At 49.9% G+C, this 26,249-nt stretch overlaps 1 protein-coding gene across 5 annotated transcripts in view; it reads right to left on the bottom strand.

Annotated features, from left to right (window-relative positions):
• Positions 1–209: 209 nt before the first annotated feature.
• PACC1 (proton activated chloride channel 1) overlaps positions 210–26,249 on the bottom strand; it is a 31,710-nt gene continuing 5,670 nt past the window's right edge. The window contains exons 3-10 of one of the 5 annotated variants that reach the window (XM_043924439.1): positions 24,442–24,531; positions 23,071–23,849; positions 10,712–10,921; positions 9,220–9,371; positions 6,728–6,870; positions 5,449–5,590; positions 2,769–2,876; positions 210–962 (exon numbers count right to left, since the gene is read on the bottom strand). In XM_043924439.1, the coding sequence (XP_043780374.1) occupies positions 801–962; positions 2,769–2,876; positions 5,449–5,590; positions 6,728–6,870; positions 9,220–9,371; positions 10,712–10,823 (819 nt within the window). In that variant the 5' untranslated portion in view covers positions 10,824–10,921; positions 23,071–23,849; positions 24,442–24,531 and the 3' untranslated portion in view covers positions 210–800. Of the gene's footprint in view, positions 963–2,768; positions 2,877–5,448; positions 5,591–6,727; positions 6,871–9,219; positions 9,372–10,711; positions 10,922–19,796; positions 21,426–23,070; positions 23,850–24,441; positions 24,532–26,249 lie in introns of those variants that run through there. The other 4 variants (XM_043924438.1, XM_043924437.1, XM_043924435.1 and 1 more) reach the window with 4 other exon arrangements.

Raw genomic sequence — 26,249 nt, 5'->3', positions numbered from 1 at the left:
GCACACTGATTCCTTCTGTATTAACCTAACTTTTATTCACCTGTTAATGAGATCATCAAAACACAGAGGAGGGACCTACTATGCACACATGTCCTAGCGCCTCTGCATGTTAATCACACCCAACTCAGACATGCATCCGTCAATATTCTAGCCAGACAGGCAGGTGGCTGCTCAGTCCACAAGTGATCTAATTACTATAGTATCCACAGTAGTTTTAAAAAAGTCTCATTTAATATTTAACACATGAGAGTATGTCAGAGACTTGCACATGGCACCAGAGATATGAGGGGTTTTCTGCTTCTCGCAAATAGCACACTGGTTCCACACTGTGACCTCCACCGCCGGAAAGTCACCAGTGCGGAGAGAAGAAAGTCACACACCCTTCATTTTAAAAAAATCTCAAGGAGAAGACCTGCGGTCAGAACCTTAATCATCCTGTCGGACCTTAACTATACACCAAACCAAGGAAGAAGGAAGACAGCTTCCACAAACCTTGAGAACACTGGATTCTATCTGAGTCCATCTTCCATTTGACATATTCATGTCATATGTCAAAAAATGTTCACCAATAATTTAAATACTTAAATAACGTTTATGTCATCCACTGGATCTGTTCCACTGGGCTCTAAGATAGTCTCGTTGGGGGGCCGGGTTAGAAGCTGCAGTGTGACAGGCTAGGCCCCCGGCAAAGCCTGTTTTCTTCAAGTGAGGACTGGATTGCTGGCAGCCTGGTTTACCAAAGTGGAAGTGATGAGAACTTCCATCAACTCGGGCAGTTTCTAGGAACAACACCGACAACCTCAGCTTATGTGGTTTGTTGCCTGACCTCTTCTCTTAAGGTATCGTCTCCGAATTTTGATCATCCATTTCACACTCAGTTTGGCAAATTCTGCAGCTTTAAATAATGCCAAGAAGGCTCCACAGAGAAGAGCAATTGTGTTCCAAGGATTGGCGGTGATTATCTGCGAAACGGAAACAAACACAAGTTTCTCAGCTGGCTTCCATTTTGATTCTCAGTGTTATTGTCAAAGAGCCCCCCAAATTACTGGCACAACAAGAAAAACAACTGGTCTTTAAGACTGCCATAACTTGGGACTTTTCCTGGCTATCCAGTGGTTAGGACTCCATGCCTCCATGGCAGGGTGCACGGGTTCGATCTCTGGTCAGGAAACTAAGATTCGGCATGCCACTTGGTGCAGCCAAATAACTGTTCCATTGCCATAACTCTATGCTTCGTTCATAGCTCCAGTTTGAGGAGAAAAATACTAGTCCCTCCTGATAATAAAGTGATCCTGAAAGGGAAAAAAAAAAGGGAATTTTTCAAAAAAGCTCTGCACAAATAAGATAATCAGTGCTGCGTTTTAAATTTCTGGCCTAATTCACAATGCAACCTTGTTTCCAAACAACACTGACGGCCTGCCTGCAGGCCAGGCCCCTCGGACTCGCCTGCCCGGGCTGCTTTCATGAGTCACTCATCTTTCCAGGCCCCTCACAGCTTCCGCTGGCCACTAAGCCAAACCCTCTCAACGTGAGCAGAGAGATTTCTCCCACAATCTCCCCTGGCAGTTCCTCACGGTCTGCAATTACTTCCTTTATGGCTTAGACGGTCCTTTGACCGACTGAAAGAAACTCCTTCAAGGCCAAAGTCACGGCTTGTATGTCTGAGTTCCCCGCTTGGTCAACACACAGCACTTCAAAGTCCTGGTTCAGCAGGATCGGGCTCATCTATGAAAGCGGTTACTCCACCACCACCATTCAGGATGGCTGTGAAGCTGACAGACGACCTAAGTCAAGCGACCTTGAGCTCAGGGCTTTACGTGGCCCGTAACAGCAGGTGGCTGAACACAGCAGGTTAGAAGACGCGTGATCACACATTTCCCCTGTGGGACTAAAGGCATTCACTCTTCTGTGTGGCGTCTTTTATTCAGGGAGTCCGCGCACACTTACTGCGTGCACGGCCCAGCTAGGCCCATGACTTAACAGCGGGGTGGCATCACACACCACGTCACAGAGACCCTCCCGGTCTGAGCCTCAGCTGTACGATGTCTTCCCCCAGCCCACAACCGCATCAAGATACTTTGTGATGATCTTAAAACAACTGGTTATCAGATCCAGGACTGGCTCTGGTGGATGGCGTCTCAGGAATGTTCTTCTGGCAAAACTGTCCCATTACTCCTCCCCTTTTGAGACGGTGAGTCTAGAATCTGACATTAATTGATGCTCCCTTTAATTTCTGATTAGTACCTTTCCTTTTTTTTTTCCTTTCTGGCCCCACACCACAGGCCATGTGGGATCTTAGTTCCCTGACCAGGGATCAAACCGGCGCCCCTTGCATTGGAAGCATTAACTTAACTACACTGGACTGCCAGGGAAGTCCCCTGAAGAGTACCTTTCTACTCTGACTTATGACAAATAAAAGATTCTTACTCTACAGAGAAGCAATAAAAAAACACTGGCTTCCAACAGCTGTAACTAGATGATTAACTTCGTGCTCGCTACCCCACTCACTCACTACCAATACTCAGTGGCTGCTCTGGACTACGCACCTGTGGACACCAGTTAAATGGTGAACAAAGACGGAGCCCCCGTGTTCGCAGGGCAGACAGTCCAGAGCTGAAGTTGAGATTAAACACAAATGAGACACAAGACGCATGCCATAAATACAAGCGACAGATCAGCGCTACAGAAGGAGATGAGGACGGCCCGCGAGGATGAGCCAAAACGGCTCAGGGAGGAAGCTCTCGGTCAGGACCTGAGGTAATACTCACGTCCTGGACTTTCTGGATGAAAGGATCTTTCCATTCAAAGACCACGAAGAACAACTGAGCGCTCTTCTCGGCTGCGGGTCTCTGGTCAATGTAGTTAACCACACTGGTCTAGGTACAGAGGAGAGAAAGCAGTGTCACCGCCTGTGTGCTGCCCTGGCCGGGGCTCCGGGGAAGGAAAGGGCAGTTTAGGGGATCCAACACCCCGGCTCCCCTCGCTCCATCTTTTGGAGGCAGAGAGACAAAAACCCTCCTCTACATGACGTCCTGAGACTGGTCCCAGAGCCCAGGCTTCAGCTCGGTTCCTACAGTTTCTGAAAGAAACAGGCAGGATCTGGAGTACACAGTAGGTGTTCTGGACTCACCGAAATCTGTAACTAGATGCCCGTGCGTGCTAAGTCACTTCTGTCGTGTCCGACTCTGTGCAACCCCATGGACCGGAGCCCACCCAGGCTCCTCTGTCCCTGAGATTCTCCAGGCAAGAATACTGGAGTGGGTTGCCATGCCCTCCTCTAGGGGATCTTCCCGAACCAGGGATCGAACCTGTGTCTCTTACGTCTCTGGCACTGGCAGGAGGGTTTCTTTACCACTAGCGCCTCCTGGGAAGCCAGATATCTGTACTCCTGATTAAATCATTTTCAAAGTACTGTGTAAGACTCAACTCACAACATAAAAATCTCACATTTCAAAATACTTGACCTGAAGAGCTGAGTGTTACAACCCTTCCAGTCTTCCAGGACAAAGTGCAGCCTCACAGCCTGGCCCAGCCGAACATTCCCTGTAACGGTTAGCAGGCGTGCTTGGTGAGGCCTGGCCACAGCTGCTGCAGAGGCTGGGAGGCGAGATGGAGAGCAGACAGGTCCCGGGGCAGAAGCCTGGCTGTGTCATCATCTACTCTGAGCCCTTCCTTTGCATTCATCGGTTCAGTTCTGTTCAGTCGCTCAGTCATATGCGAATCTTTGTGACCCCATGAACTGCAGCTCGCCAGGCCTCCCTGTCCATCACCAACTCCCGGAGTTTACTCAAACTCATGTCCACTCATGTCCACTGAGTCGGTGATGCCATCCAGCCATCTCATCCTCTGCCGTCCCCTTCTCCCGCCTTCAATCTTTCCCAGCATCAGGGTCTTTTCAAATGAGTCAGCTCTCCTCTGCACTCATAAACAGGACAAAACGCCCATCTCACTGAGCTGTAGTGAGGCTCTCATAAAACAACACACAGGATTTTGAACCTTACAACATGATATAAAAACATTACAAAAATAATTTTTAAAAAATTTTTGTTGAAAGGAGTGTTCACATCCCCTGCCAAAGACTTCCCGTGCAGACAATGCTAAAAGGCACGCATGCCTTCCACAGCACACAGGCTTGCAGGGGGCTGGCCCCCTGGTTTCAGGTCACAGCTGGAGCTCCCAGGGGACCCAGGGAGGCCTGGGTGAAGATCTAACCATAAGGTGGACACGCCGAGTCTCCTTTCTCAGCTGATTTGGGGGCCAGATAAGAAAGAACTTGTGGAGCTCTTGGCAGAAAAGGGTGGTGTAAAAATCCAGGTGATGACAACCATCTTGCACAACAGAAATATTTTAAGGACCTACTGCCAGGGGGTCGTCACCACCTATGGCAGGAAAGAAAAAAAACTGTCTCTTAAAGACAACTGGCTTCAAGCCTTTCCCAAAGGCCTCCCACCTAGAGAAGTCCTAGGAGCGTGGTGCAGGCAGGGGCAGACCCAGAGGAGGCCCTGAGTACCTGGCTTCCATCGGCCCATCCGTCAGCTGGAGTGGGTCCTTCTACTTCAACCCGGCCCCTCCCTAACGCTGCCCCTCGGAGTCCAACCCAAATGGAACTCCTCCATGGGGAGCAGAGGATGAGAGAACAGAGCGGTCTCCTCCACGCCCCTGCAGGCCCCCAGCCACCGACACACAACACTCGGGATGGTTGGCCCCTGGGCGTGGATGCCGGCGGGAGGACTGAGCCCCCGCAGGGGCTGAGGCCGAGGCAACCCCAGGGTCCCCTCCCTCCACCCCTGCTCCACGCCTTTTTCCAAGAACCTCTCCCTCTCCTGCCTGGATCACGGCATACTTCCTGGCTTCAGGTTAGCAGGCTGAAAGCGTTTGGATTACACTTCCCATCAGTAGAGAGTTCTGAGCATGTACCCAACACATTTATCACTCTCTTACAAGTGACATTACTATTACTGTCCTAACGTTACCTGCATTTTAAAACACTCAAAAAGAAAAAATGAGATTTTTAAAATATAAAAAGAAACTTCTCCCCCTGTGTCCCAACGGGTCACCATGCACCCAACACTTCAGAGGTGACTCACTATATCTAATCTCTGCGAATAGTCTTTTTTTTTTTTAATGCAGCTACCAGCTATGAAGGCAGGAGGGAGTGGAGCAGAGCTACATGCCAGCTCAGATCCAGCTGGGCCAGGCACCGCTCTGTGAAACGCTCCAGCGTGTGCGCTCTGAGAGCTGCTGGGACAAAAGCAAAGGGTCTGGAGCAGGCCAGGCCTGCAGAAGGGACACGCAGCGAGCCCCCAGCGGCAGGCCCATTCTCTTCCTGGTGAACATCCACTCACCCTTAAGATCCCAGGGCAAAGCTGACCCCTCTGAGAGGCTTCCCTGCACCTGGGATTCAAGGGTGGACCCAGGGCGCTGCGAGGCGAGCCCAGCGCCACCTACCTCCTGCCGGAACTCCACCGCCTCCCGCCTGTCCTCCTTGGTCTCCACCAGGGACATCTTGACCCAGGTCCGGAAGCCCCCCGAGAACTTCCAGCTGGAATAGGCGCTCTCGCAGGCCTGCATGAAGCCGGCCCTGTCTGGGCTTGGAGGGCAGAGAAGGAAGATCCGTGTTAACTGGCCAGACTTAAACTCCAGCCCCTACAGCCAGCCAGCTCCTCTGCTGGTACCGGCAGGACATGGCCCACCCACTCCTTCCTCACGGCTGGAGGGGGAGCTGTCACCTGCCTCAAGGCCAGAGTGTGGTCCCTGGAGCCCCCAGCAGGAGCCCCCACTTCCTGTCTTCTCCACCACCTGCTCCCAGCAGAGGCCTGCAGACGGGGCTGGGCCCCCCAGCACCCTGGAGAACTCAGCTTCAGCAGCCCTGGGGTGCTCTCACTGCCCGTCAGCCTCCCTAAAGGCCCGGAGAGGGGAGGAGGGCTCCCTTGGGAGCTCTCAGCCAGAGGAGGCACCTGCAGTGCCCGCCCCAGGGTCACAGAGGAAACGACGGGGCATCGCTGAGAATGCTCAAAGCGGGGCAACAGGGAGGCACTGGGCAAGGAGGGGACGTGGCCCGCATCCGCAGGGAAGGGCGGGGAGCTCCAGCTGGAAGAAGGCACAGAAGAGGCTGAGGTGGAGGCTCCGAACCCCAGGACGGGGCCACAGGTGTGACCGGCGGAGGCGGCTCATGGCCACGTCAGCCCAGGGATGGGGAGGCCTGCCTTCAGCCACGGCTGCTGCTCTGTTTCCTTGAAACCGAGTCACTGCCCCCTCAGGCCCCCTGCAGGACCCGCTCCTGCCACCCACGACCACTCTGGGCCCCAGAGGTGGTGCAACGGGGGTGTCCCAAGATGGACAAGAACTTGCACCCTCCTGCTAGAAACGGGTGGCATGTGGGCACCGGGCCCTCCCTTAGGGCCGGCCCCAGCCCCCGGACACCGCAGGAATGCAGCCCAGGGCAGAGGCTGGCCGCCCAGGGCCTCACAAAACCCAGGCAGCTCCAGTCTGTCCTCCACAGCGCCGTCAGGGAGCGGTGGATCCAAGCACCCACCCTCCGGGGCGCAGCCAGCTCTGCGTGAGGGGTCAGAACACGCCCCCAGGCTCCCCAGACTCGGTCAGGGGCCCTCCGTCAGCCTGGCGGCCACCTGACGTCCCCGATTCCTGGCACCTGCCCCCGCCCCCAGCCCTGCGATGCACACGGCTAGAGTGAGATCCTTGGGGTCGAGCGGGGTCTGAAGGGCACCTCTGCAGGAACTCCTGGAAGGACGAGAAGAGCAGGTAATCAATGGCGCTGAAGTCCTCGCTGCTCTGGTTCAGGCGGAACTGGAGGAAGACCAGCTCCCGCTTCTGCACCTCCCGCGGCCCCTGCACAATCAGGGCGGATTTCTGTAGAGACAGAGAGACCAGAGTGCCAACCTGGGGAGCCGGGCACACGTGCCCACCCACCAAGGCCAGTTCCCCAGCAGACCAGGCCCGGGCAACCCAGGACACAGGAGTCTCCGCCAAGGGGCAGCCCCTGCCCCACCTTGACCTTCCTCTCAGGCTGGGGCAGGACACACCTCACAGGTCCCACCCTGGGGGCATCACCGGGCCTGGCGGTGCCTCTCGGGGGAGCTCCACCGCTCTGCCTGGTGCAGGGAGGGACGTGGGGCCCGGGGCGCAGGTGTCTCCTCTCTAGTTCACGGCCGTGGACGGCAAGAAGCCAGCTGGGACCGCAGGCAGTAATTGCAGTCAGCTTCTGTCTGCACGGAAACGACTCTCCCTTTGAGCCCTCACTTCATGAATTTCTATAATAGTCAGTTAAACTATAACTACTATAACAAATACAACTGGCCTGGACAGGTGTGGGCCGCAAGGACTCCTAGTAAGCATCCCACTCAGAGGGCAGCCAGGAGGAAGGACGGCCAGGGAGCCTGTAGCTGCAGCATCGTCCCAGTGGGCACAGGCTGGTACCCAGGGAACTAAGACAGCAGGGCATCCGGATAGTGTCTGCACTGTCCTATCCAGCTCTTCCTTAAAATTTCTTACAGTTCTTTTCATTTAAATTAGCTTCCATTTCCTGGAGTCAGTTCTTTTCGTTCCGCTCCATCCTTTCGTGCTGTTGGCCTCACATCACAGTCCGGCGGCCCTGAATTCTCCATTCTGAGTATAGGGCCAGGCTGACAAACGCGGGTCTGGGCTGTGGGCTTCCTCCTAAGCGGGGCTCTTGCAGGCTGGCCCCGGCCTGGGGCTGATGGGGAGGACACCCCGAGGCAGTGGGCCGTGCGGGCCAGCAGGTCAGGCGCTCCGCGTCCTCGTCTGCCGTGAAGTCCTTTCCCCCAGCGCTCTCCTCCTTGCACTGCGGACGTCCCATCTCCAGTTCTGCTGTTCCTCTCTGTGGGCCCAATGCCCAGGCAGGTACCCCCCACCCCGAGCTTATGCAGAGAAGGGCCCCGGGGCATTCTCCCCAGAGCAAACACTGTCCCCAGCAGCCCTGCGAGGGCTGCAAGCCGGGCCGGTGGGCCCACAGCCAGGATCCCCCTCTGCCCAACGGGCAGCCCGGCTCTTTGTGATGACAAAGAGCTGGGAGTGGGAGGAAAGCCTTCACCACGACAGCGGGGACCCCGTGGCACCTGCTTCCAGGCACGGGCTTTCCCAGGCCCTGCTCCATCGATCTGATCCAACAGGCTGTTTATACTTTACCCCAGTTCCTCAAAATCTCTGGTCCTCCTATCCGTTCTTGGTTGGCAGGGATATTATCGCTATTGTATCTTACGCTATCGTGTGCAGTAGTGGGAATCATTTCAGCAGGATTTTAGGAGGAGGTCTAGAATACATATTAACAAAAAGTCTCAGAGGAATTCTTTCATCTCAAGGTCCACCTGGGGGCTCTGTTATCACCCAAGAGGCAGGTCCTGCTCCATACTCGACATGCAAGCTGCCTCGTCCGGCCAGTCCTTCTATCCACAGCTTCACCATCTACTGCCCTTTGGGTGCCCCTGGCTCTCCAGAGACATCCACCTGTGGAATTTTGCTCAGAGACGCAAACAAGCATGCCGCTGCCTCCCTTTATGTTTTGGTGCAGAGTTCCTCTGCCTAGAAAGCCTTTCATTTCCTTCCTTGCTTTAAGCTGGAAAACTTAACGCAGCCCTGTACTTTAGGAAACAAGGATACAGGATGCAAAGGAGAAGATGTACATATACACAGAATTCCTTCCTTGCCTCCAGAACCCTGGTCGTCCACTTCCCGCTGCGCGGAGCCTCGGTAACGGCAGGGCCAAGGTCCTTGTTCCAGGACCAGCGCTCCTTCTCACACTGGCCCCTGTTACTCCAGAACACGGATTTCCAGGCCCCATCCCCAGGAAAGAACCATGATTCTGGTGGGCCCAAGTGGAACCCGGAATCTGCATTATCAAAAACGACCCTGGCAGTTCTGTTGCACACTCAGGTATGGGGCCTGCCTGGCAACATCACACCAGCTCCACTCTGCAGCCCTGCCTCCTTCCATCCAGGACCGGTCTCATCACACTGCTGGGAATCGCAGAGGGTCACTCAGAGAACGCTCAGGCCCCACTGCCCGCCCTGGATGCAGGCGAGCCAGCCACGGCCACACCCCAGAGGATGGCCCCGTGTTTGCTGGGGGCAAGGGCCCACACTAAGGGCATGGGAGGCTAGCTGGCAGAAAGAAGGCGGGGACCCTCAGGGAACCCGCTGACGGAGCCCTCTGCCCAGCCCCAGCCTGGGAGACGAGCGTTACCAGGGTCTGATTGGAGAAGGGGTCCGTGTAGTTGATCCTCTGAGTGGTGCAGTTCACATCTCCAGGCTGCCCGGGGCTCCTCAGAGGCGGGATGACCTCGTAATAATGCTTACAGCTGAGCAGCTGGGCCTGACCGGGATACAGAGCGATGCCTGGAGGAGGGACAGGGAGAAGTGAACACACCCCTAAAACCACGTCATGCATACTTTTTCACACTCATCAATCACCTAAGCCCAGGACTCCCGGGGTGACTGCAGAGGAGGAAGAAGAAAGAGGCTGTTTACAGAGGGTGGGGAGCCCCACACCCTGCCCTCAGAAAGCCCTGCTCTCATGGAGGCAGCCGGGGCCTTCTCAGTTAGCCCCTCTCCTGGCCGGGGACGCAGCCTCCCCGGTGTCTACACCAACACCCACCCCATTCAGAGCCCCGCTCCACGTGCTCCCAGGGGGCCCCCCAAGACCGAGCCGGGAGGCCAGGCCCCCGGGACTGCCCCCCGCCTGCAGGCTCACCAGGCGGCCCTTGGCGGTGGGACTCCCCAGGTCTCCCCGTCTCTCATCTCCTGCTCCGGCTGGGAGCTCCCAAGTGTGCAAGTCACACCTCCCAAGTCCCTCCCCTTCCCCAGCCAAGGCACCTCGCTCCAAGCTCCAAGGATGGCAGCTACTCTAACCTCACTGAGCGCTGCACGTGACCCCGGACACCGGCAGCGTCAGAGAGGCAGATGGACCAGATGAAACCCGCCAGACCAGGGAGTGAAAAAGGGACCAGGTAAAACCCCCAGACGGAGGCCAAGGCGGACACACAGCGAGGGGGGCAATCACAAAACGGGCGAAGGCGCCGCGACCCGAGACTCCGGCTCTGTGCTGTGAGCAGTCCGTCCGGAGGGTCACGTGGGGTGTCCTGTGGGCACAGGGTGCGGGCACAGGCCGGGTGGGCAGAGTCCAAGCCCCCAGAGCTCACGCCCTCCCCACCCCACGCTCCGTTCACACCACGCTGCCAGAGCCCAGTACCAGCACCGCCGCCCTGGAGCAGGCAGTCCCCTCTTCGGCAGAGATGGCTCCCCTCTCCAGGCAGGCCCCAGCCACCTCTGGATGGCCGTGCCTCCCCCGCCCCCTGGGACTCCCACTTCCCGGCATCACTGGCCCCGGCTCCAGCCAGGCTAGACTCACCTCCCCAGAGAAGCCCTGTCTCCCTAAGCTCACCTCTGCTCCTACAGACCCGCCTCCCAGAGAAACTCTTCCATTAGCCAACGCCCAGATCAAATCCCGCTGTGAGCGAAGCCTTCTGTGCCCACTCCAGCCCTGCAGCCAGCACTCCAGGCTCAGTCCGCCTCCCTCCTCAGTACACGACCCTCTGGCTGGGTACCAACCCAGACTGTGCTGGGACTCCCTGCCCTGCCCGTGGTGCCTGGCACTATGCCAGGAATGCAACGGTGGCTCAGTGGGTATTGAGAAGTCACTGCCCGGGACCTGATGCCTGTCCTGGGGCAGGCTCTACCTGGGGCATCGTAGCGATCCACCTCCTTGTAAGACACTGACATGACAGGGTGCTTGAGCTTCTCGCGGAAGTCCATGATGGTCTGGTAGACCAGGAAGACAGCCACGGCCATGAGCAGCAGGTAGATGAAGATGAGCAGGACTGAGAAGACGTTCTTCAGGCAGGCCTTGCTGAAACGGATGCTGCTGGAGGCCGACTCGCTGTCCAGGGCTGACCGACAACAACACACACATGACCCAGAGGTCGTCTCCAGGCCCCTGACATGCTTTACCCCAGAGGCAAGGCTGTCTGCACACCTTACCTCCCCCCACCCCAAAGCCCAACACCTGGCACCCATCAACACCACACACCACACTCCTGCTCTGCCAGGACGGGGACCCTGAGCTGGAGGAGACTCCCCCAAGATACGCTTCCAACCCAGCATGGGTGCTGCCCGCCCCTGACGAGCTGTATCAGTGTGCCCTCCTCTGCCCTGAAGGCCCTCTCACCCCAAGCCTGGCCTGGGAACACTGTTCTCCCAATGGCTGCCTCCTAACTCATCCTTCAGGTTTCAGTTTAGAAAGGCATGTCCTCAAGGAAGCCTCCCCTGACCCCATAACTTGACTGCGGCAGCCCTTCCTCGGTGCCCCCAGGACACTCTATGGCCCCGGTCCCCACTCTGCAATGTCACTGTCTACATGTCTTTTTATCCCCCCAGGCTATGAGCTCCATGAGGGCGGACACGGGGCCATTCTTGTCCACACTGCACCCCCAGCCCTTCATGCGGTACCTGGAATACAGCGGGCCTTCTGTAACTAAACGGTGAATGACGGCATGTGTCCTGAGGCCATCCCCTCCCCAAAAGTCCTAAGGTGATGCCCCAACCCCGAGGGTGACAGTATTTGGAGCGGGGCAGTTAGGGAGGTAAGGAAGTTAAAGAAGGTCGTAAGGATGGGCCCTAATCCAACAGGACGAGTGTCTACAAGGAAGAGGAGGAGCCCAGTGGCATTTTCCACAGGACGAGAACAAAACATTTTCAATTTGTATGGACATACAAAACACCCAAACAGTCAAAACAATCTTGAGAAAGAAGAACAGAGCTGAAGGAATCATGCTCCCTGACTTAAGACTTTCAGTTCAGTTCAGTTGCTCAGTCGTGTACGACTCTTTGCGACCCCATGGACTGCAGCACAGCAGGCCTCCCTGTCCATCACCAACTCCCGGAGTTTACTCAAACTCAGGTCCATTGAGTCGGTGATGCCATCCAGCCATCTCATCCTCTGTTGTCCCCTTCTCCCTTCTTCAATCTTTCCTAGCAACTTGAGACTATGCTACAAGGTAATCAAAACAGTATGGTATGGGCACAAATACAGAAACACTGGTCAAAAGAACAGAATATCAAGCCCAGAAATAAACCCACACACTCGTGGCTAATTAATCCATGACAAAGGAGGCAAGAATATACAAAGTAAAAAAGAAAGTCTCTTCAGTAAGCGGTGTTGGGAAAACTGGACAGCTACGTGTGAAAGAATAAAATTAGAACATTCCCTAACAACATACACAAAAATAAACTCAAAATGGATTAAAGACCTAAACGTAAAACCAAATACTATAAAACTTCCAGAGGAAAACATAGGCAGAACACTCTTTGACATAAATCACAGCAATATTTTTTTGAATCCACCTTCTAAAGTAATGAAAATTAAAACAAAAGTAAATAAATGGAACTGAATTAAACTTAAAAGCTTAAAAATGAAAAAGACAATCTTATGGTCTAGGAGAAAATATTTTCAAACTACAAGACTGACAAGGGATTAATTTCCAAAACACACAAATAGCTTACATAGTTTAATATCAAAAAAACAAAAAACAATCCAAACAATGGGCAAAAGACCTAAACGGACATTTTTTCCAAAGAAGACATACAGATGGCCAAAAGGCACATGAAAAGATGTTCAATATCGCTAACTATTAGAGAAACACAAATCAAATCACAATGACATGATCACCTCACACCTGTAGAGAATGACCATTGCTGTAAGAGGCCTACAAATAATAAATGCTGGAGAGGGTGTGGAGAACAGGGAGGGCCTACACAACTGGTAGCAATGTAAGCTGGTGCAGCCACCATGGAGAACACTACGGAGCGTCCCCAGAAAACTAAAAACAGAATTCTCCATGACCCTGCAATCCTACTCCTGGGCCTGCATCTGGAGAAAACTCTGATTCGAAAAGATAACATGCACCCCAACGTTCACTGCAGCACTGTTTATAACAGCCAAGACACGGAAGCAACCTAAGTATCCAGCAACAGGTGCGTGGACAAAGATGTGGTACACACACATAATGGAACGCCGCTCATCCATTATAAAGGACGAAATAACCCCATTTCCAGCAACATGGATGAACACACAGATGACCAGATGAAATCAGTCAGACGGAGAAAGACAATCACAGGATATCATTTATACGTGGAATCTAAAAAAATAACACAAATGAACTTCTTCACAAAAGAGAAATAGACTCACACACTTAGAAAACAAATTCATACCAAAGGGGGTAGCAGGAGGGCGTGTGGGGAGAGAGAGATTAGGGATGTGGGATTAACATATACACACTATGGTATAAAAACAGGGCAACAACAAGGGCCTACTGCAAGCACAGGGAACTGTACTCAGCATCACGCAACAACCCACACTGGAAGAGAAGCGGAAAAGGAACACACGTGCGTAACTAATTCACTCTGCTGTACAACCGAAACTAACAAAACACGGTAAATGAACCACACTCTGAGCGAGCAGAGGGAGCGACACGAGGGAGCTGACACACAGGAGTCACACATTAGAACATGCGGCCGGCGCCAAAGGAAAGCGGCCTCGGAGACTCCAGACTGCCGGCGCCGGGACCCTGAGCCTCAGCCTCCCTGACTGAGAAAAACGTTTCTGCTGCTTCAGCCACCAGCCTGAGGCACCTGGTTAGGACCAGCCGAGCTGAGACACTCCCTCGGTGCTCCGGGAGGGTCTCTGCTCCTGAAACCGCTGGCTCCCTGAGGAAAAGGCCTGTCTCCTCCCCAGCCGCTGAGCACAGGGCTGAGGAGGAACGGGGCTCAGAATGGAAGCCCCCAAAGCTACGTGCTTGGCTTCTGGCTTCCAACAGCGACAAGGCTGCGTGGTCACACCACCCTTCTACAGAACACAATTACACACCTGGACAAAATAATTTAAAATTATTTGAAGGCACTGGAAAATGATCAAAAGCAAGCTGAAACTACCTCTTTTGGAAAAAAAAAAAAAACTGCATCTGGTCAACTTGCAGCTTTTCGCCTGAGGGCGCTGAACAGTCTCCACAAGGTGTGGTGCAGTGGACAAAGCTCAAGGCTGGGGAAGCAGCCAGAAAGTTAGGGGAAAACTCTGACAGGGAGGCAGCCACATGGGGAAATGAACTCCCAAACCTGCAAACAAAACATGCTCCAGTTCTTGGTGGAAGACCCCAGGAGGGCCAGAAAAAACAGCAGCTGGAAACTGCAAGATTGACAATAGACTTCAGCTGCTCTTCATGCAAGGAATATAGAAGATTAGAACTTGAGTCTTGCTATTTTATCTACTTGCTAAAAAAAAAATTCTTCACAGGATGATAAGAGAATTCAGAACTTCTACTATGTGTCACTGAAAATGTCTAGTGTTCAACAAAATAAATCATTAGATGTGCAAAGAAACAAGAAAATGTGACCCAGGTTCAAGGAAAAAAGCTGTATATACAAAGCAGCACTAAGACAACCCCAAATGTTGCAATTAGCAGACAGGAATTTTACAACACCTAAAGGACTTAAATGAAAATGTATGGCTAAGGAATGAACAGAGGGAAAATACAGAAACTATAAAAAAGAACCAATTCTAGAGCTGAAAAGAAAAATAAATAAAATGAAAAACTCAACTGTGTAGTCTTTAACAGCAAAAGATGGCAGGAAAAACAAAAAGCCAGTGTAGCTGAAGTTACATGAACAGAAAATATCCAATCCAAAAAAGACTGAAGAAAAAGCTAACAGAGCCTAGATAACTGTGGGACAACATCTAGCAGTCTAACAAAGGGCAACTGGAGAGAGAAAATAGATTGCAAAAAATATTTGAAAAATGAATGGCCCAAATTTCCCAAAATTTGGAGGAAAAAACATCAATTTATAGATTCAAGAAGCCCAATACATGCCAAGCAGGATAAGTAATAAACCACTTCTAGGCAAATCATACTGAAACTGCCAATGCAAAGATAAAAAAAATCTTGAAGGCACCCAGGAAAAAAAGGAGGGGGGTGCATATTACATACAGGAAATTATATCTAACAACAGGTTAATTTTTGATCAGAAATAATGAAGGAAAAAAAAAAAAAAGAAATAATGAAGGCCAAAAGACAATAGGGGCTTCCGTGTAGCTCAGATGGTAAAGAATCTGCCTGCAATGCAGGAGACCCAGATTTGATCCCTGGATGGGGAAGATCCCCTGGAGAAGAAAATGGCAACCCACTCCAGTATTCTTGTCTGGAGAATCCCATGGACAGAGGATCCTTGTGGGCTACAGTCCACGGGGTCACAAAGAGTTGGGACACAACTGAGCAACTAACACTACTCCTACTACTAAAAGACAATGGAACATCTTTAAAGTACTGAAAGAAAAAAAAATTCCATCAACTCAGAATTTTTAAATTCCACCAAACTAACCTTTAAAAATGAAAGTGATATTAAAGTAATTTCAAACACAAAAGCAGAGAGAATTTGTTACCAACAGATCTGCACTAGAATGTATGCTAAAGAAAACCCTGAAATGACACTAGATGGTAACTCTCAGATGCATAAGAAGGAACAAATATCCCTGGAAATGTTAAATATGTGGGTAAATATAAAGCTATTTAAATAATTTTAATTATTTAAGGCTATCTAAAGCAAAAATTATACAATAATACTGCAAATTTTCTAACTTTCAGGAAAGAAGCAACAGAGAAACAACAAACAAAATTTGTCTCTATATGAGACAAATAGAGAATAATAAAATGGTAGAACCAAATGCAACCATATCAACACTTACAGTAAACAGACTAAACACCAATGAAAAGGCAGAGACTATCAGTCTGGATTAAATATAAGACCCAACCAAATGCTGTAATTAAGAGATGGACTTCAAATACAAAGACACAAGAGTATTTGCTCGTAACTATCTCATTTTCTTTTATTTAAAAGGCACAAAAGCAAGGCGCACAGAACTACAGAGGGTCCCAGGTGGTCAGAAAGAAGGAAACCATTCACTTCTCATCTACAAACAGTGAGCACCAACTCTGCGTGCAACACTTCGCACTGCGTGCTTCAGGGAGGTTCCGAGAGAGGAAACCAAGAGAGGAGGACTGACGGTTTGTGCTACAAGTGCTACAGAACTCCAAAGGCTATGAAGATGTAAGATGTGAGATTTCTTTCCTCAGAGGGAAGAAGGGGAGTCAGGGGGAAGTGCAGAGGTCAGCAGAGGCTTTGTGGAGGAGCCTGCATCAGCTCTGGGACTAAAGCACCAGGAGGATTCTGAGGAAGACATAATCTGTGTTCATTATTCATGTGTTTTGTGAATTGGAAGACCAGATCTCTAGCCCAGTGGAACAGTAGGAGCATGGGCTGCAAACCCAGCTCTGCTACCAACTATCACTGCTCTGTGACCCAAGGCAAGCTATCTGACGCTCCTACGGCTCACTTGCTTCATGTGAAAAGGAAATCATTTCCGTTTTCTAGGATGTCTGGGAGAAGCAAATGAGAGACTGTTGTAAAATGCATGACTGAGTACCTGCCCAATGAATTACTGTAACTGGAGAGACAGAATGTACTCGCTACCCCTCAAAAAATGAAGCCCTCAGCAATGAAGATAACAAAGATGAAGACCATAAAACAACAATCTCATAATAATTAACGAGAAAAAATACATGAAGATAAAATGGAGGTGGGACAGAATATAGTCTTTCACATAGTAGGCATGTAATGTTTTCATGTCTGTTAAACGGATGAACAGCCAAAAAAAACCAGATGAACTAAGTTGTGCAGTGCTAACTTAGCTACCTCTCAACTGGTTAGTCAGTACTTTTCAGGCAAGTAAAACTATAAGCCAATTGGTGTGCCTTACTAGTAATGACAGAAAGTTTAAAAAATTCTTCCTTTACAGGAATGCCAGTTTGCAGAAGTGTTTGTGTGGTTCCTTCAGGTCGTGAAGAAGAGGTTATTCTAGACAATGGATGTTTAAGAGGAAGCAGGAAGCCCCTAGGAAACTCCTTGGGTAGCTGAGAGTGAAGCCAAGGTACAGAGCAACTCCAGTTCTCCAAAAGGAATTAAAGCAACTCACGTTTGCAACTTGCGTTGTCTCTGATTCTACTTCTGCTGCTTACTGTTACCAGGGACTGTGCCATTTTCTGCTCCCTCACAGCTTTGCCACCTGCCTTCTCGCCGTGTCGCTCTCATAACTCTGCTCCATTTTACTCTCAAAGTCTTTCTCTCAGTCTCGCATTCAGACCTTCTGGAGAGTATCCCGTATGGGACAGGGTTCCCCATTAGGCATGTCACAAGACACAGCCCTTCCTCACACTCAGCTGCAGGTGGCTTCCTTTCGCTCAGGTGCTGAGCCCTGATCGGTCACCAGAAGCACAGCGGTCTGTGCACAGGGACCTGCCCGCAGCTGTTTTGCTTGGAAGGCACTCCCAGCCCCTAGGGTCCATGTGGGACCACAGGTCCACTTCGGAACAAAGCAGGTGAAAGCGCATTCACTGTCTGAGTGGCTCGTAACTGCAGTGGCCACAGGCATCTGGGTGCTACATCCTAAGCTCACAAGATGACAGTGAAGGAACTCTGAATGACTGAATTCGTGCCTAACATCTGAACAGAATCTTTTAAGAGTTGCTAGGGACCTAAAAGGCCATCTGGTCCAACTCCATTCCTTGTGCAATGATCCTGGCCCCACAGTCAGCAATGGACATCGAATGAGGGTCCTGGAATACTGACTCCTAGACTCCAAATTTAGCTTCTTTACAGGGCTTTCAGTGATCCACAAATTGGCATGTAATTAAAAAACCGTAGAACTGTTTATCATCCACACATGCTATATGTGACACTCCAATGCCTCCTGAGCAATCTGTAAGCAGGTCAAGAAGCAACAGTTAGAACCAGACATGAAACAATGGACTGGTTCCAAATTGGGAAAGGAGTAAGTCAAGGCTGTGTACTGTCACTCTGCTTATTTAACTTACATGCAGAGTATATCATACGAAATGCCAGGCTGGATGAAGCACAAGCTGGAATCAAGATTGCCAGGGAAAATATCAACAACCTCAGATATGCAGATGATACCACCCTTATGGCAGAAAGCGAAGAGGATCTCAAGTTTCTCTTGATGAAAGTGATAAAGTGAAAGTGATGAAGTCACTCTTGCTGAAGGTGAAAGAGGAGAGTGAAAAAGCTGGCTTAAAACTCATCATTCAGAAAACTAAGATCATGGCATCCGGTCCCATCACCTCATGGCAAATAGATGGGGAAACAGTGGAAACAGTGACAGACTATTTTCTTGGGCTCCAAAATCATTGCAGATGGTGACTGCAGCCATGAAATTAAAAGATGCTTGCTCCTTGGAAGAAAAGTTATGACTAACCTAGACAGCATCTTAAAAAGCAGAGATATTACTCTGCCAAGAAAGGTCCGCAGAGTCAAAGCTATTGTTTTTCCAGTAGTCATGTATGGATGTGAGAGTTAGACCATAAAGAAAGCTGAGTGCTGAAAAATTGATGCTTTTGAAGTGTGGTCTTGAAGGCTCTTGAGATTCCCTTGGACTGCAAGGAGATCCAACCAGTCCATCCTAAAGGAAATCAGTCCTGAATATTCATTGAAGGACTGATGCTGAAGCTCCAATACTTTGGCCACCTGATGAGAAGAACTGACACATTAGAAAAGACCCTGATGCTGGGAAAGATTGAAGGTGGGAGAAGAAGGGGACAACAGAGGATGAGATGGTTGGATGGCATCACCGACTCAATGGACAAGAGTCTGGGCAAGCTCTGGGAGTTGCTGATGGACAGGGAAGCTTGGTGTGCTCCAGTCCATGGGGTGGCAAAGAGTCGGACACGATGGAGTAACTGAACTGAACTAACTGAATGCTAAAAGTATTTTTACATTTTACCATTATTTTTAAAAAGGTGCTAGATATTTGATAAAATGCCCCATGTACTCTTCAGTCAGAGAAACCAAACGCTGGCTCTTCTGTGGCAAGTTGGATGAGTGCTTGTTAAAAGTACGTGTCCCTGTGCTAAGCCGCTTCAGTCATGCCCAACTCTGTGATGCTAAGGACTGTGGCCTGCCAGGCTCCTCCTTCTGTGGGGCTCTCCAGGCAAGAATACTGGAGTGGGTTGCCATGCCCTCCTCCAGGGGCTCTTCCTGACCCAGGGATTGAACCCATGCCTCTTATGTCTCCTGCACTGGCAGGCGGGTTCTTTACCATTAGCACCACCTGGGAAACCCATACATCCTTCATATATATGCAAACTCAGAGTAGTAGAAAGACAAAAAGAATGCACAAGACTTTCTTGAGGAAAGTAATTTGAGTTTTGTAAAACCCATAACAGAATTGTGTCAAAAACCAAACGTGCCCCAGAATGTATTGGTAAGTCAGTCCATTAAGATGTGTGATGAGCAACTCAATTTCTGAAAACATTGTGAGACCTTTATTCACAGGAAAGGAAACAGGCTGACTACCATAACCCTGCAAAACTCTACCTTGCAGACAGCACTGGGCTAAGATGCATTCAGATTGCAAATAAGAAATGAATTGTTTATCCTTTTCTTCTTTTTAGTGATGTGACGGGTTTGTTGTTTTAATTTCATTTTGTTTTTTCTTGAGATATAATTACATACCATAAAATGGACCTTTATAAAGTGAATATATTTAGTAGTTTTTAAAATATTCACAAAGTGTACAGTCACAACCACTATCTAATTACAGAACACTGTCATTACCCAAAAAGAAACTCTATACCCACTGGCAGCCACTCCATCTTTCTCTTAGTCCCTGGCAACCAACAGTCTACTTTGTTTCTATGGACTTACCTGTTCCAGGCAAGTCTCATAAACAGAATCATACTATATGTGACCTTTTGTGTCTGACTTCTTTCACTTGACAGAATGTTTTGAAGATTCATCCATGTTGTAGCATGTATCAGTTCTTCATTCCTATTAATTGCACAATAATATTCCATTGTGTGAACACAGCATTTTACTTATCCATTCATCAGTGGATGGACATTTCTGTTGTTTCTACTTTTTGTCTATTATGATCCTGCTATAAACATTCTTTACAAGTTTCTGTGTGGACATACAGTTTTCATTTCCCTTGGATATATAACTAAGAGTGGAACCACTGGGTCATATGGTAACTCTATATTTAACCTTTTGAGGAACTGCCAGGCTATTTTCCACAGTAGCTGCACCATTTTATTAATACATTCCCATCAGCAACGTCTGGGGTTTCTAATTTCTCTACATCCTCACCAAAACTTGCTTATCATCGTCTTTTTGATTGTAGTCATCCTGGTAGGTATGAAATTACACCTCATTGTGGTTTAGATTTGCATTTCCCAAAGACTAACAATGTTGAGCATCTATTCATGTGTTTATCCGTCATTTCTATACCTTCTTTAGAGAAACATTATTCACATCCTTTGTCCACTTTTAATTGGGTTGTCTTTTATTACTGAGTTAAGAGTTCTTTATAATTGCTAAATACAAGTCCTTTATCAGATATAAAATTTGAAAATTTCTTCCATCCTAGGGGCTATCTTTTCACTTTCATGATAATATCCTTTGATGTGCAAGTTTTTCATTTTGATGAGGTTCAATTTACCTTATTTTTCTTTGGTTGCTTATCTTTGTCTGTTCTATTAATATATAGTTGTTTCCCTGGAGAACTAACTAGCCAAATGTTCTCTTCGATTTGATTACATCCCTAATACAATAAACTGCTTATTCAATTAGCACGTCTGGTCTCATCTTTTCCTCTGAGAAGAATAATAAGCGGTTGTGCTCCCCCTGGTAGAGAGGAAATGAACAGACTGAGGCTTTGACCACATCATGGCGTGGAATTACCTCCCTCACAGTCACACTGGGATACAGTCCCGAGCGCTGGGCGCTTAACTCCAGCCTCGGCTGCTGAACACTCAGCGCCCCTGTGCTGTCTTCCTGTCTCGCTACCCCGAGCTCCAGCCCACCTCCTCTTCTGGCCTCCAAGTGAGGACCCTTCCCGTCCTCACGGCCCTTCCCTGCTTATTCCACATTCTGTGTCCGTGGCTTTCAACCAGGCCCCTAAACCTCCCGCTATGGGTCCAGTCCTCACCTCTCTCCCGTCAATCCTGTAGCTCTCACAGCCTCTGGACCAACTCCACCCAGACACCACACCCACTGAAGCTGGTGTGTCTTCTCTTCCAGCCACTTGCCCCTCTGGACTCTATCTCTGCATGTTATTCTCCCACTCACCTGGCTCCAAACCTCAGGATCTTCTTTGATTCTTCCTTTTCCCTCTCCCCCACATCAAAGCAGCCTATCATATCAGCCTCCAGCCTCTGATATGGCACAGTTGCCTTCAGTTCAGTTCAGTTGCTCAGTTGTGTCCGTCTCTTTGCGATCCCATGGACTACAGCATGCCAGGCTTCCCTGTCCATTATCAACTCCCTCAGCTTGCTCAAACTCAAGTCCATTGAGTCAGTGATGCCATCCAACCATCTCATCCTCTGTCATCCCCCTCTCCTCCTGCCTTCAATCTTTCCCAGCATCAGGGTCTTTTCCAATGAGTCATTTCTTTTCATCAGGGGGCCAAAGTATTGGAGCTACAGTATCAGCATCAGTCTCTCCAATGAATATTCAGGACTGATTTCCTTTAGAACTGACTAGTTTGATCTCCTTGCAGTCCAAGGGACTCTCAAGAGTCTCTACAACATCACACTTCTAAGGCATCAATTCTTTGGCACTCAGCTTTCTTTATGGTCCAACTCTTACGTCCATACATGACTACTGGAAAAACCATAGCTTTGACTAGATGGACCTTTGTTAGCAAAGTAATGTCTCTGCTTTTTAATATGCTGTCTAGGTTGGTTACAGCTTTCCTTCCAAGCAGTAAGCGTCTTTCAATTTCATGGCTGCAGTCACCATCTGCAGTGATTTTGGAACCCCAAAATAAAGTCTTTCACTGTTTCCATTGCTTCCTGATCTATTTGCCATGAAGTGATGGGACCGGATGCCATGATCTTAGTTTTCTGAATGTTGAGTTTTAAGCCACCTTTTTCACTCTCCTCTTTCACTTTCATCAAGAGGCTCTTTAGTTCTTCTTCACCTTCTGCCATAAGGGTGGTGTCATCTGCATATCTGAGGTTATTGATATTTCCCCCTGCAATCTCGATTCCAGCTTGTGCTTCCTCCCACCCAGTTTCTCATGATGTACTCTGCATAAAGTTAAATAAGCACAGTGACAATATACAGCCTGCTTATACTCCTTTCTCGATTTGGAACCAGTCTGTTGTTCCATGTCCAGTTTTAACTGTTGCTTCTTGACCTGCATACAGATTTTTCAGGTGGCAGGTAAGGTGGTCTGGTATTTCATCTCCTTAAGAATTTTCCACAGTTGGCTTGCTTCACCTTAATCGAGCCCCACACCCTGGCACACTCATCTTCCTTAAATGCCCACTTCATTTCTTACTGTTCTGTTCTAATTCCTTTAAATACTGCTGTTCCCTAGAGAAAGCCAAAACCCCCCAATGCTGAAACCCTGCCCCAGTCTGACCCAGCCAAGCTTTCCTACTCACCTCCCTCTACTTCTCTCATCAACCCTCTGTTCCAACCACTTGCTTTCCACTGGTGCTGAAACACCCTATTTTCATTCCACCTCTGTGTGTTTGCACATGCCACCCCTCCTCCTGGGCCAGCCCTTCTTTTCCACCCATACATCACCCTTCCTTCGGATTAATCCCATTTCCTTCACCAACCAGCCCTCGTTCATTCATTCCTGAAGCCCCTGTCTCCAGCATTTCTTTGGCCTTCGTTCACTCATTCATTCAAGTTGGCTTAGATGTAAGATACTTTCCTGCTCTAAATCCCCACCTCCCTCTCCCAGAGCACTGATATACATGGAGCTCCTAGAGAGGGCCAGGCTACTAAGCACTGTAATTACAGTGAGGGTAGAGAGGGGACAAACCTTCGTGCCTCACAGAACTCAAGGGCAGGCCCACGGGGTTGACACAGCTAAAGAATTACAGTCAATAAACATGTCCTCCCAGCTGTGCTACGAAAGAAAAGTAATGAACACTAGGAAAGCAGGCAACAGGGAGAAACCCACCCCATTCGGTTGTTCAGGGCAGGCTCTGTAGAAGGAGGGTTAAGTTCTTCTCTCTCCACACGGCCTGAAATCCTGGAAGCAGGCCATGTCTCATGCCCCTTCTTTGTGGTTTTGGCATTTGGCGCAAAGATGAAGGAGTCCGAGTCCATGAGTGACTGTGGCGGATGATGGGCAGGAGTTCGGGACAAGAAAGCACCTCATCCAGGAACAACTGAGCCAGAGTCAGAGTACATTCAGAGAGACAGGCCTGGGTGCATCGCGAGCCCTGCCATTCATTCAGCTGGAGCACAGTGCTTCTCTGTGCCCCGGGTGTGTCTATCAGCTGGGACTAAACATCTCCCTCAGAGAGTGGCTAGGAGGATTATAAAGTAGTGATAAAGTCTGTAGAAAGCCCCACCCAGGCCTGGTGCAGGACAGCACCTAGCCAGTGTGGCTGTTGTCGTCAGTACCATTAGTTTTATTACCATAAGGGGACTCAGAGGCACGCCATGAACTCAGAAAGTCGTACACCACATCGCCAAAGTCACTACTGAGACTGGCTAAAGGGACTTCTGAGCACCGGACTGTCTATGGTCTAAACAGGACATGCATCCAGCCGAGTTCCCCCAACAGCAGGGAAGGCTCTTGCTGGCCAACTACCCAAAATCCGCCTGCCTGGGGGCTGGCTTCCCGCTCTGACTGATCGCAGGCTTTGAGGCCCCAGGAATCTGAGGCAGAAGGAGAGGCTGCTAAGGTTGAAGGTCGTCATGGCCATGTCCTCATTTGCCTGGCATTTATCTCTGAAAGGAAACACAACAGGGAACTTCATCTTTCCCAGTCTGGCCTCCATCCTCTTCCTGCTGCCTCCAGCCATCCTCTTCTGCCTTGGGGTAAGAGGGCCGTGCAGGGCGCAGCAGGCAAAATAATGACCCACCAAAGGTGTCCATGTCCTCAAGCTTGGAACCTATAATTATGTCAAGTTACAGGGCAGAGACGGGATTATAGTTGCTGATTATCTGACCTTAAAATGGGGAAATGGGACTTCCTATTCAGTGGGTAGGAGTCTGCCTGCCACTTCAGGGGATGTGGGTTCAACCCCTGGTCCAGGAAGATCCCACATGCCTGGGGGCAACCGAGCCTGTGCGCCACAACTACTGAAGCCCATGTGCTCTGGGGCCCGCAAGCCACCAACTACGAAAGCTCATGCACCTAGAGCCTGTGCTCAAAAACAAGAGAAGCCACCGCAAAGAGAAGCTTGTCAGTGCAATAAAGAGTAGCCCCTACTCACCGCAACTAGAGAGTCCACATGCAGCAACGAACACCCAGCACAACCAAAAAATACATAGACAACTAATTAAAAAACAACAGGGAAATGAAATGATTCTGGATTACCTGGATGGGTCCAGTATAATCACAAGGGCTCATTAAACATGGAAGAGGGAGGCAGAAGTCAGTGTCAGAATGAGGAGATCTGAGAAAGACCTGAAGGTGGAAGAAGGGACATGAGCTGAGGAAGGCAGGCAGCCTTGAGACGCTGGAAAAGGCACTAAAATAGATTCTTCTCTGGAGCCTCCAGAAAGGAATTGAGGCCTGCTGACACCTTAACTTTAGCCCAGGGAGACTCATTTTGGACTTCTGACCTCCAGGACTGTCAGATAATAAATCTGAGCTGTTTTAAGTCACTAAGTTTGTGGTAATTTGTTACAGAAAAGATAGAAACTAATACACAAGGCTTTTAAAACCTTCTCCCTAGGACCTTAGGGCTTCAGAGGCAATGTTCAGAGTCAGAGTGAAGGCAGTCCTGCTCCAACCTTTAGCACATTAGAATTTAATAGAAGGATGTGTAAGTTATTTTTTCAAAACATCACAGGTGCAGTAGAAAGCATCTGGGGTCAGACAGAGCCTGATGCAGTCAGTTTGCAGGCCAGCTTCAAGATTCTCCCACAATGCACTTAACCTCCCTGAGTCGTTTCAAGTGGAATCAAGAGGATGACTGCCTCACAGGGCTATCATGAGAATTAGATGGCCATGGGGATGACAGAGCCTGGCCCGGGGGAAGCAGTCAGTAAATGTTATCTGCCCTTCCTGCCTCTTTCCTTCTACGAAGTCTTCTCTAAGGATTAGACACAACCACAGAATTTCCGACCCCATCCCCACCCCTCCAAATATGGGAATCCAGAGGAGCAGAAGCCCACCTCCCTCAATCCACCCAAGAAGCTGTAGTCAGGCGGGACTCCACTCACTCATTCACTCAGGCATTCATCCGACAAATCCTTATCGCACGGCCAGGGCTGAATGGGGAAGCAAAAAGGACTGGTTTCTACCTTGGCGGGGTTTAGAGTCTAGTAGATTACACAGACATTAATCCAACAGTCAGGCAAACTCTTACACCATCCATCAGCGACAGTTGCAAGCCAGAGATGCAGAGATTACCAGTGACAGTGGACATGATCTAGCCAGGCAGTCAGACAAGGCTTTGCAGGAAAAAAAAAAAAAGTGAGCTGACAGCTGAAAGATGATTATGCGTTAACTAGATGACAGACAGAAGAGAACTCCAGGCAGAGGAATAAAACAACAAAAAAGCCCGGAGTGAGGCCTGAAGTAAAACCCCAGCAGGGTCAAGGGGCAGTGAAAACGGGGAAGCGGGGAAGGAAGGAAAAAAGAATGACTCTCAGGTCCAACTGGGTGGTGCTGGCATTGTCCCTGGAAACAGGAAACACTGGGAGAGGGTCAAGCTGGCAGTGGGGAAACCATAAGGTCAATTTTGGACGTGTGGAGTTCGGGGGAACTTTGGGACATCTAGGCAGAGCCATCACCTGGGAATCAGGGTACACAGCATATGTAAAAAGGTACCTCTGGGCCAGAGATAAAACCACGCAGACACGTGTGAGCAAACAGTGACTGAAGCAGGGGAGGGGGCTTGGGTGAGGATACCCACCAGAGACTGGAAGAAGGGGCGTCTGGTAAATATTTAATGCCCAAGAGCGGGAGGGTGACTGCAAAAGAGGCTGCAAGGAGCAGTCTGAGCAGCGCAGTGTCACATGATGGCAGCTAAGGGAGCAGAGTGTAGGCAGGAGGAACAAGGGGTGGACGCTTCAGACGCTGTCACTGCCAGGCTCTGCAGGATGCCACCTTACTGATGGGACCAGCTAGCTGGGGGGCAACGAAACTGGAGAGGCCTCTTGTCGGAGACGTGAGCC

This window comes from Cervus elaphus, chromosome 14 (assembly GCF_910594005.1).
Source record: "Cervus elaphus chromosome 14, mCerEla1.1, whole genome shotgun sequence".
NCBI classification, from domain to species: Eukaryota; Metazoa; Chordata; class Mammalia; order Artiodactyla; family Cervidae; genus Cervus; species Cervus elaphus.
This window is presented reverse-complemented; position numbering and strand designations above follow the sequence as displayed.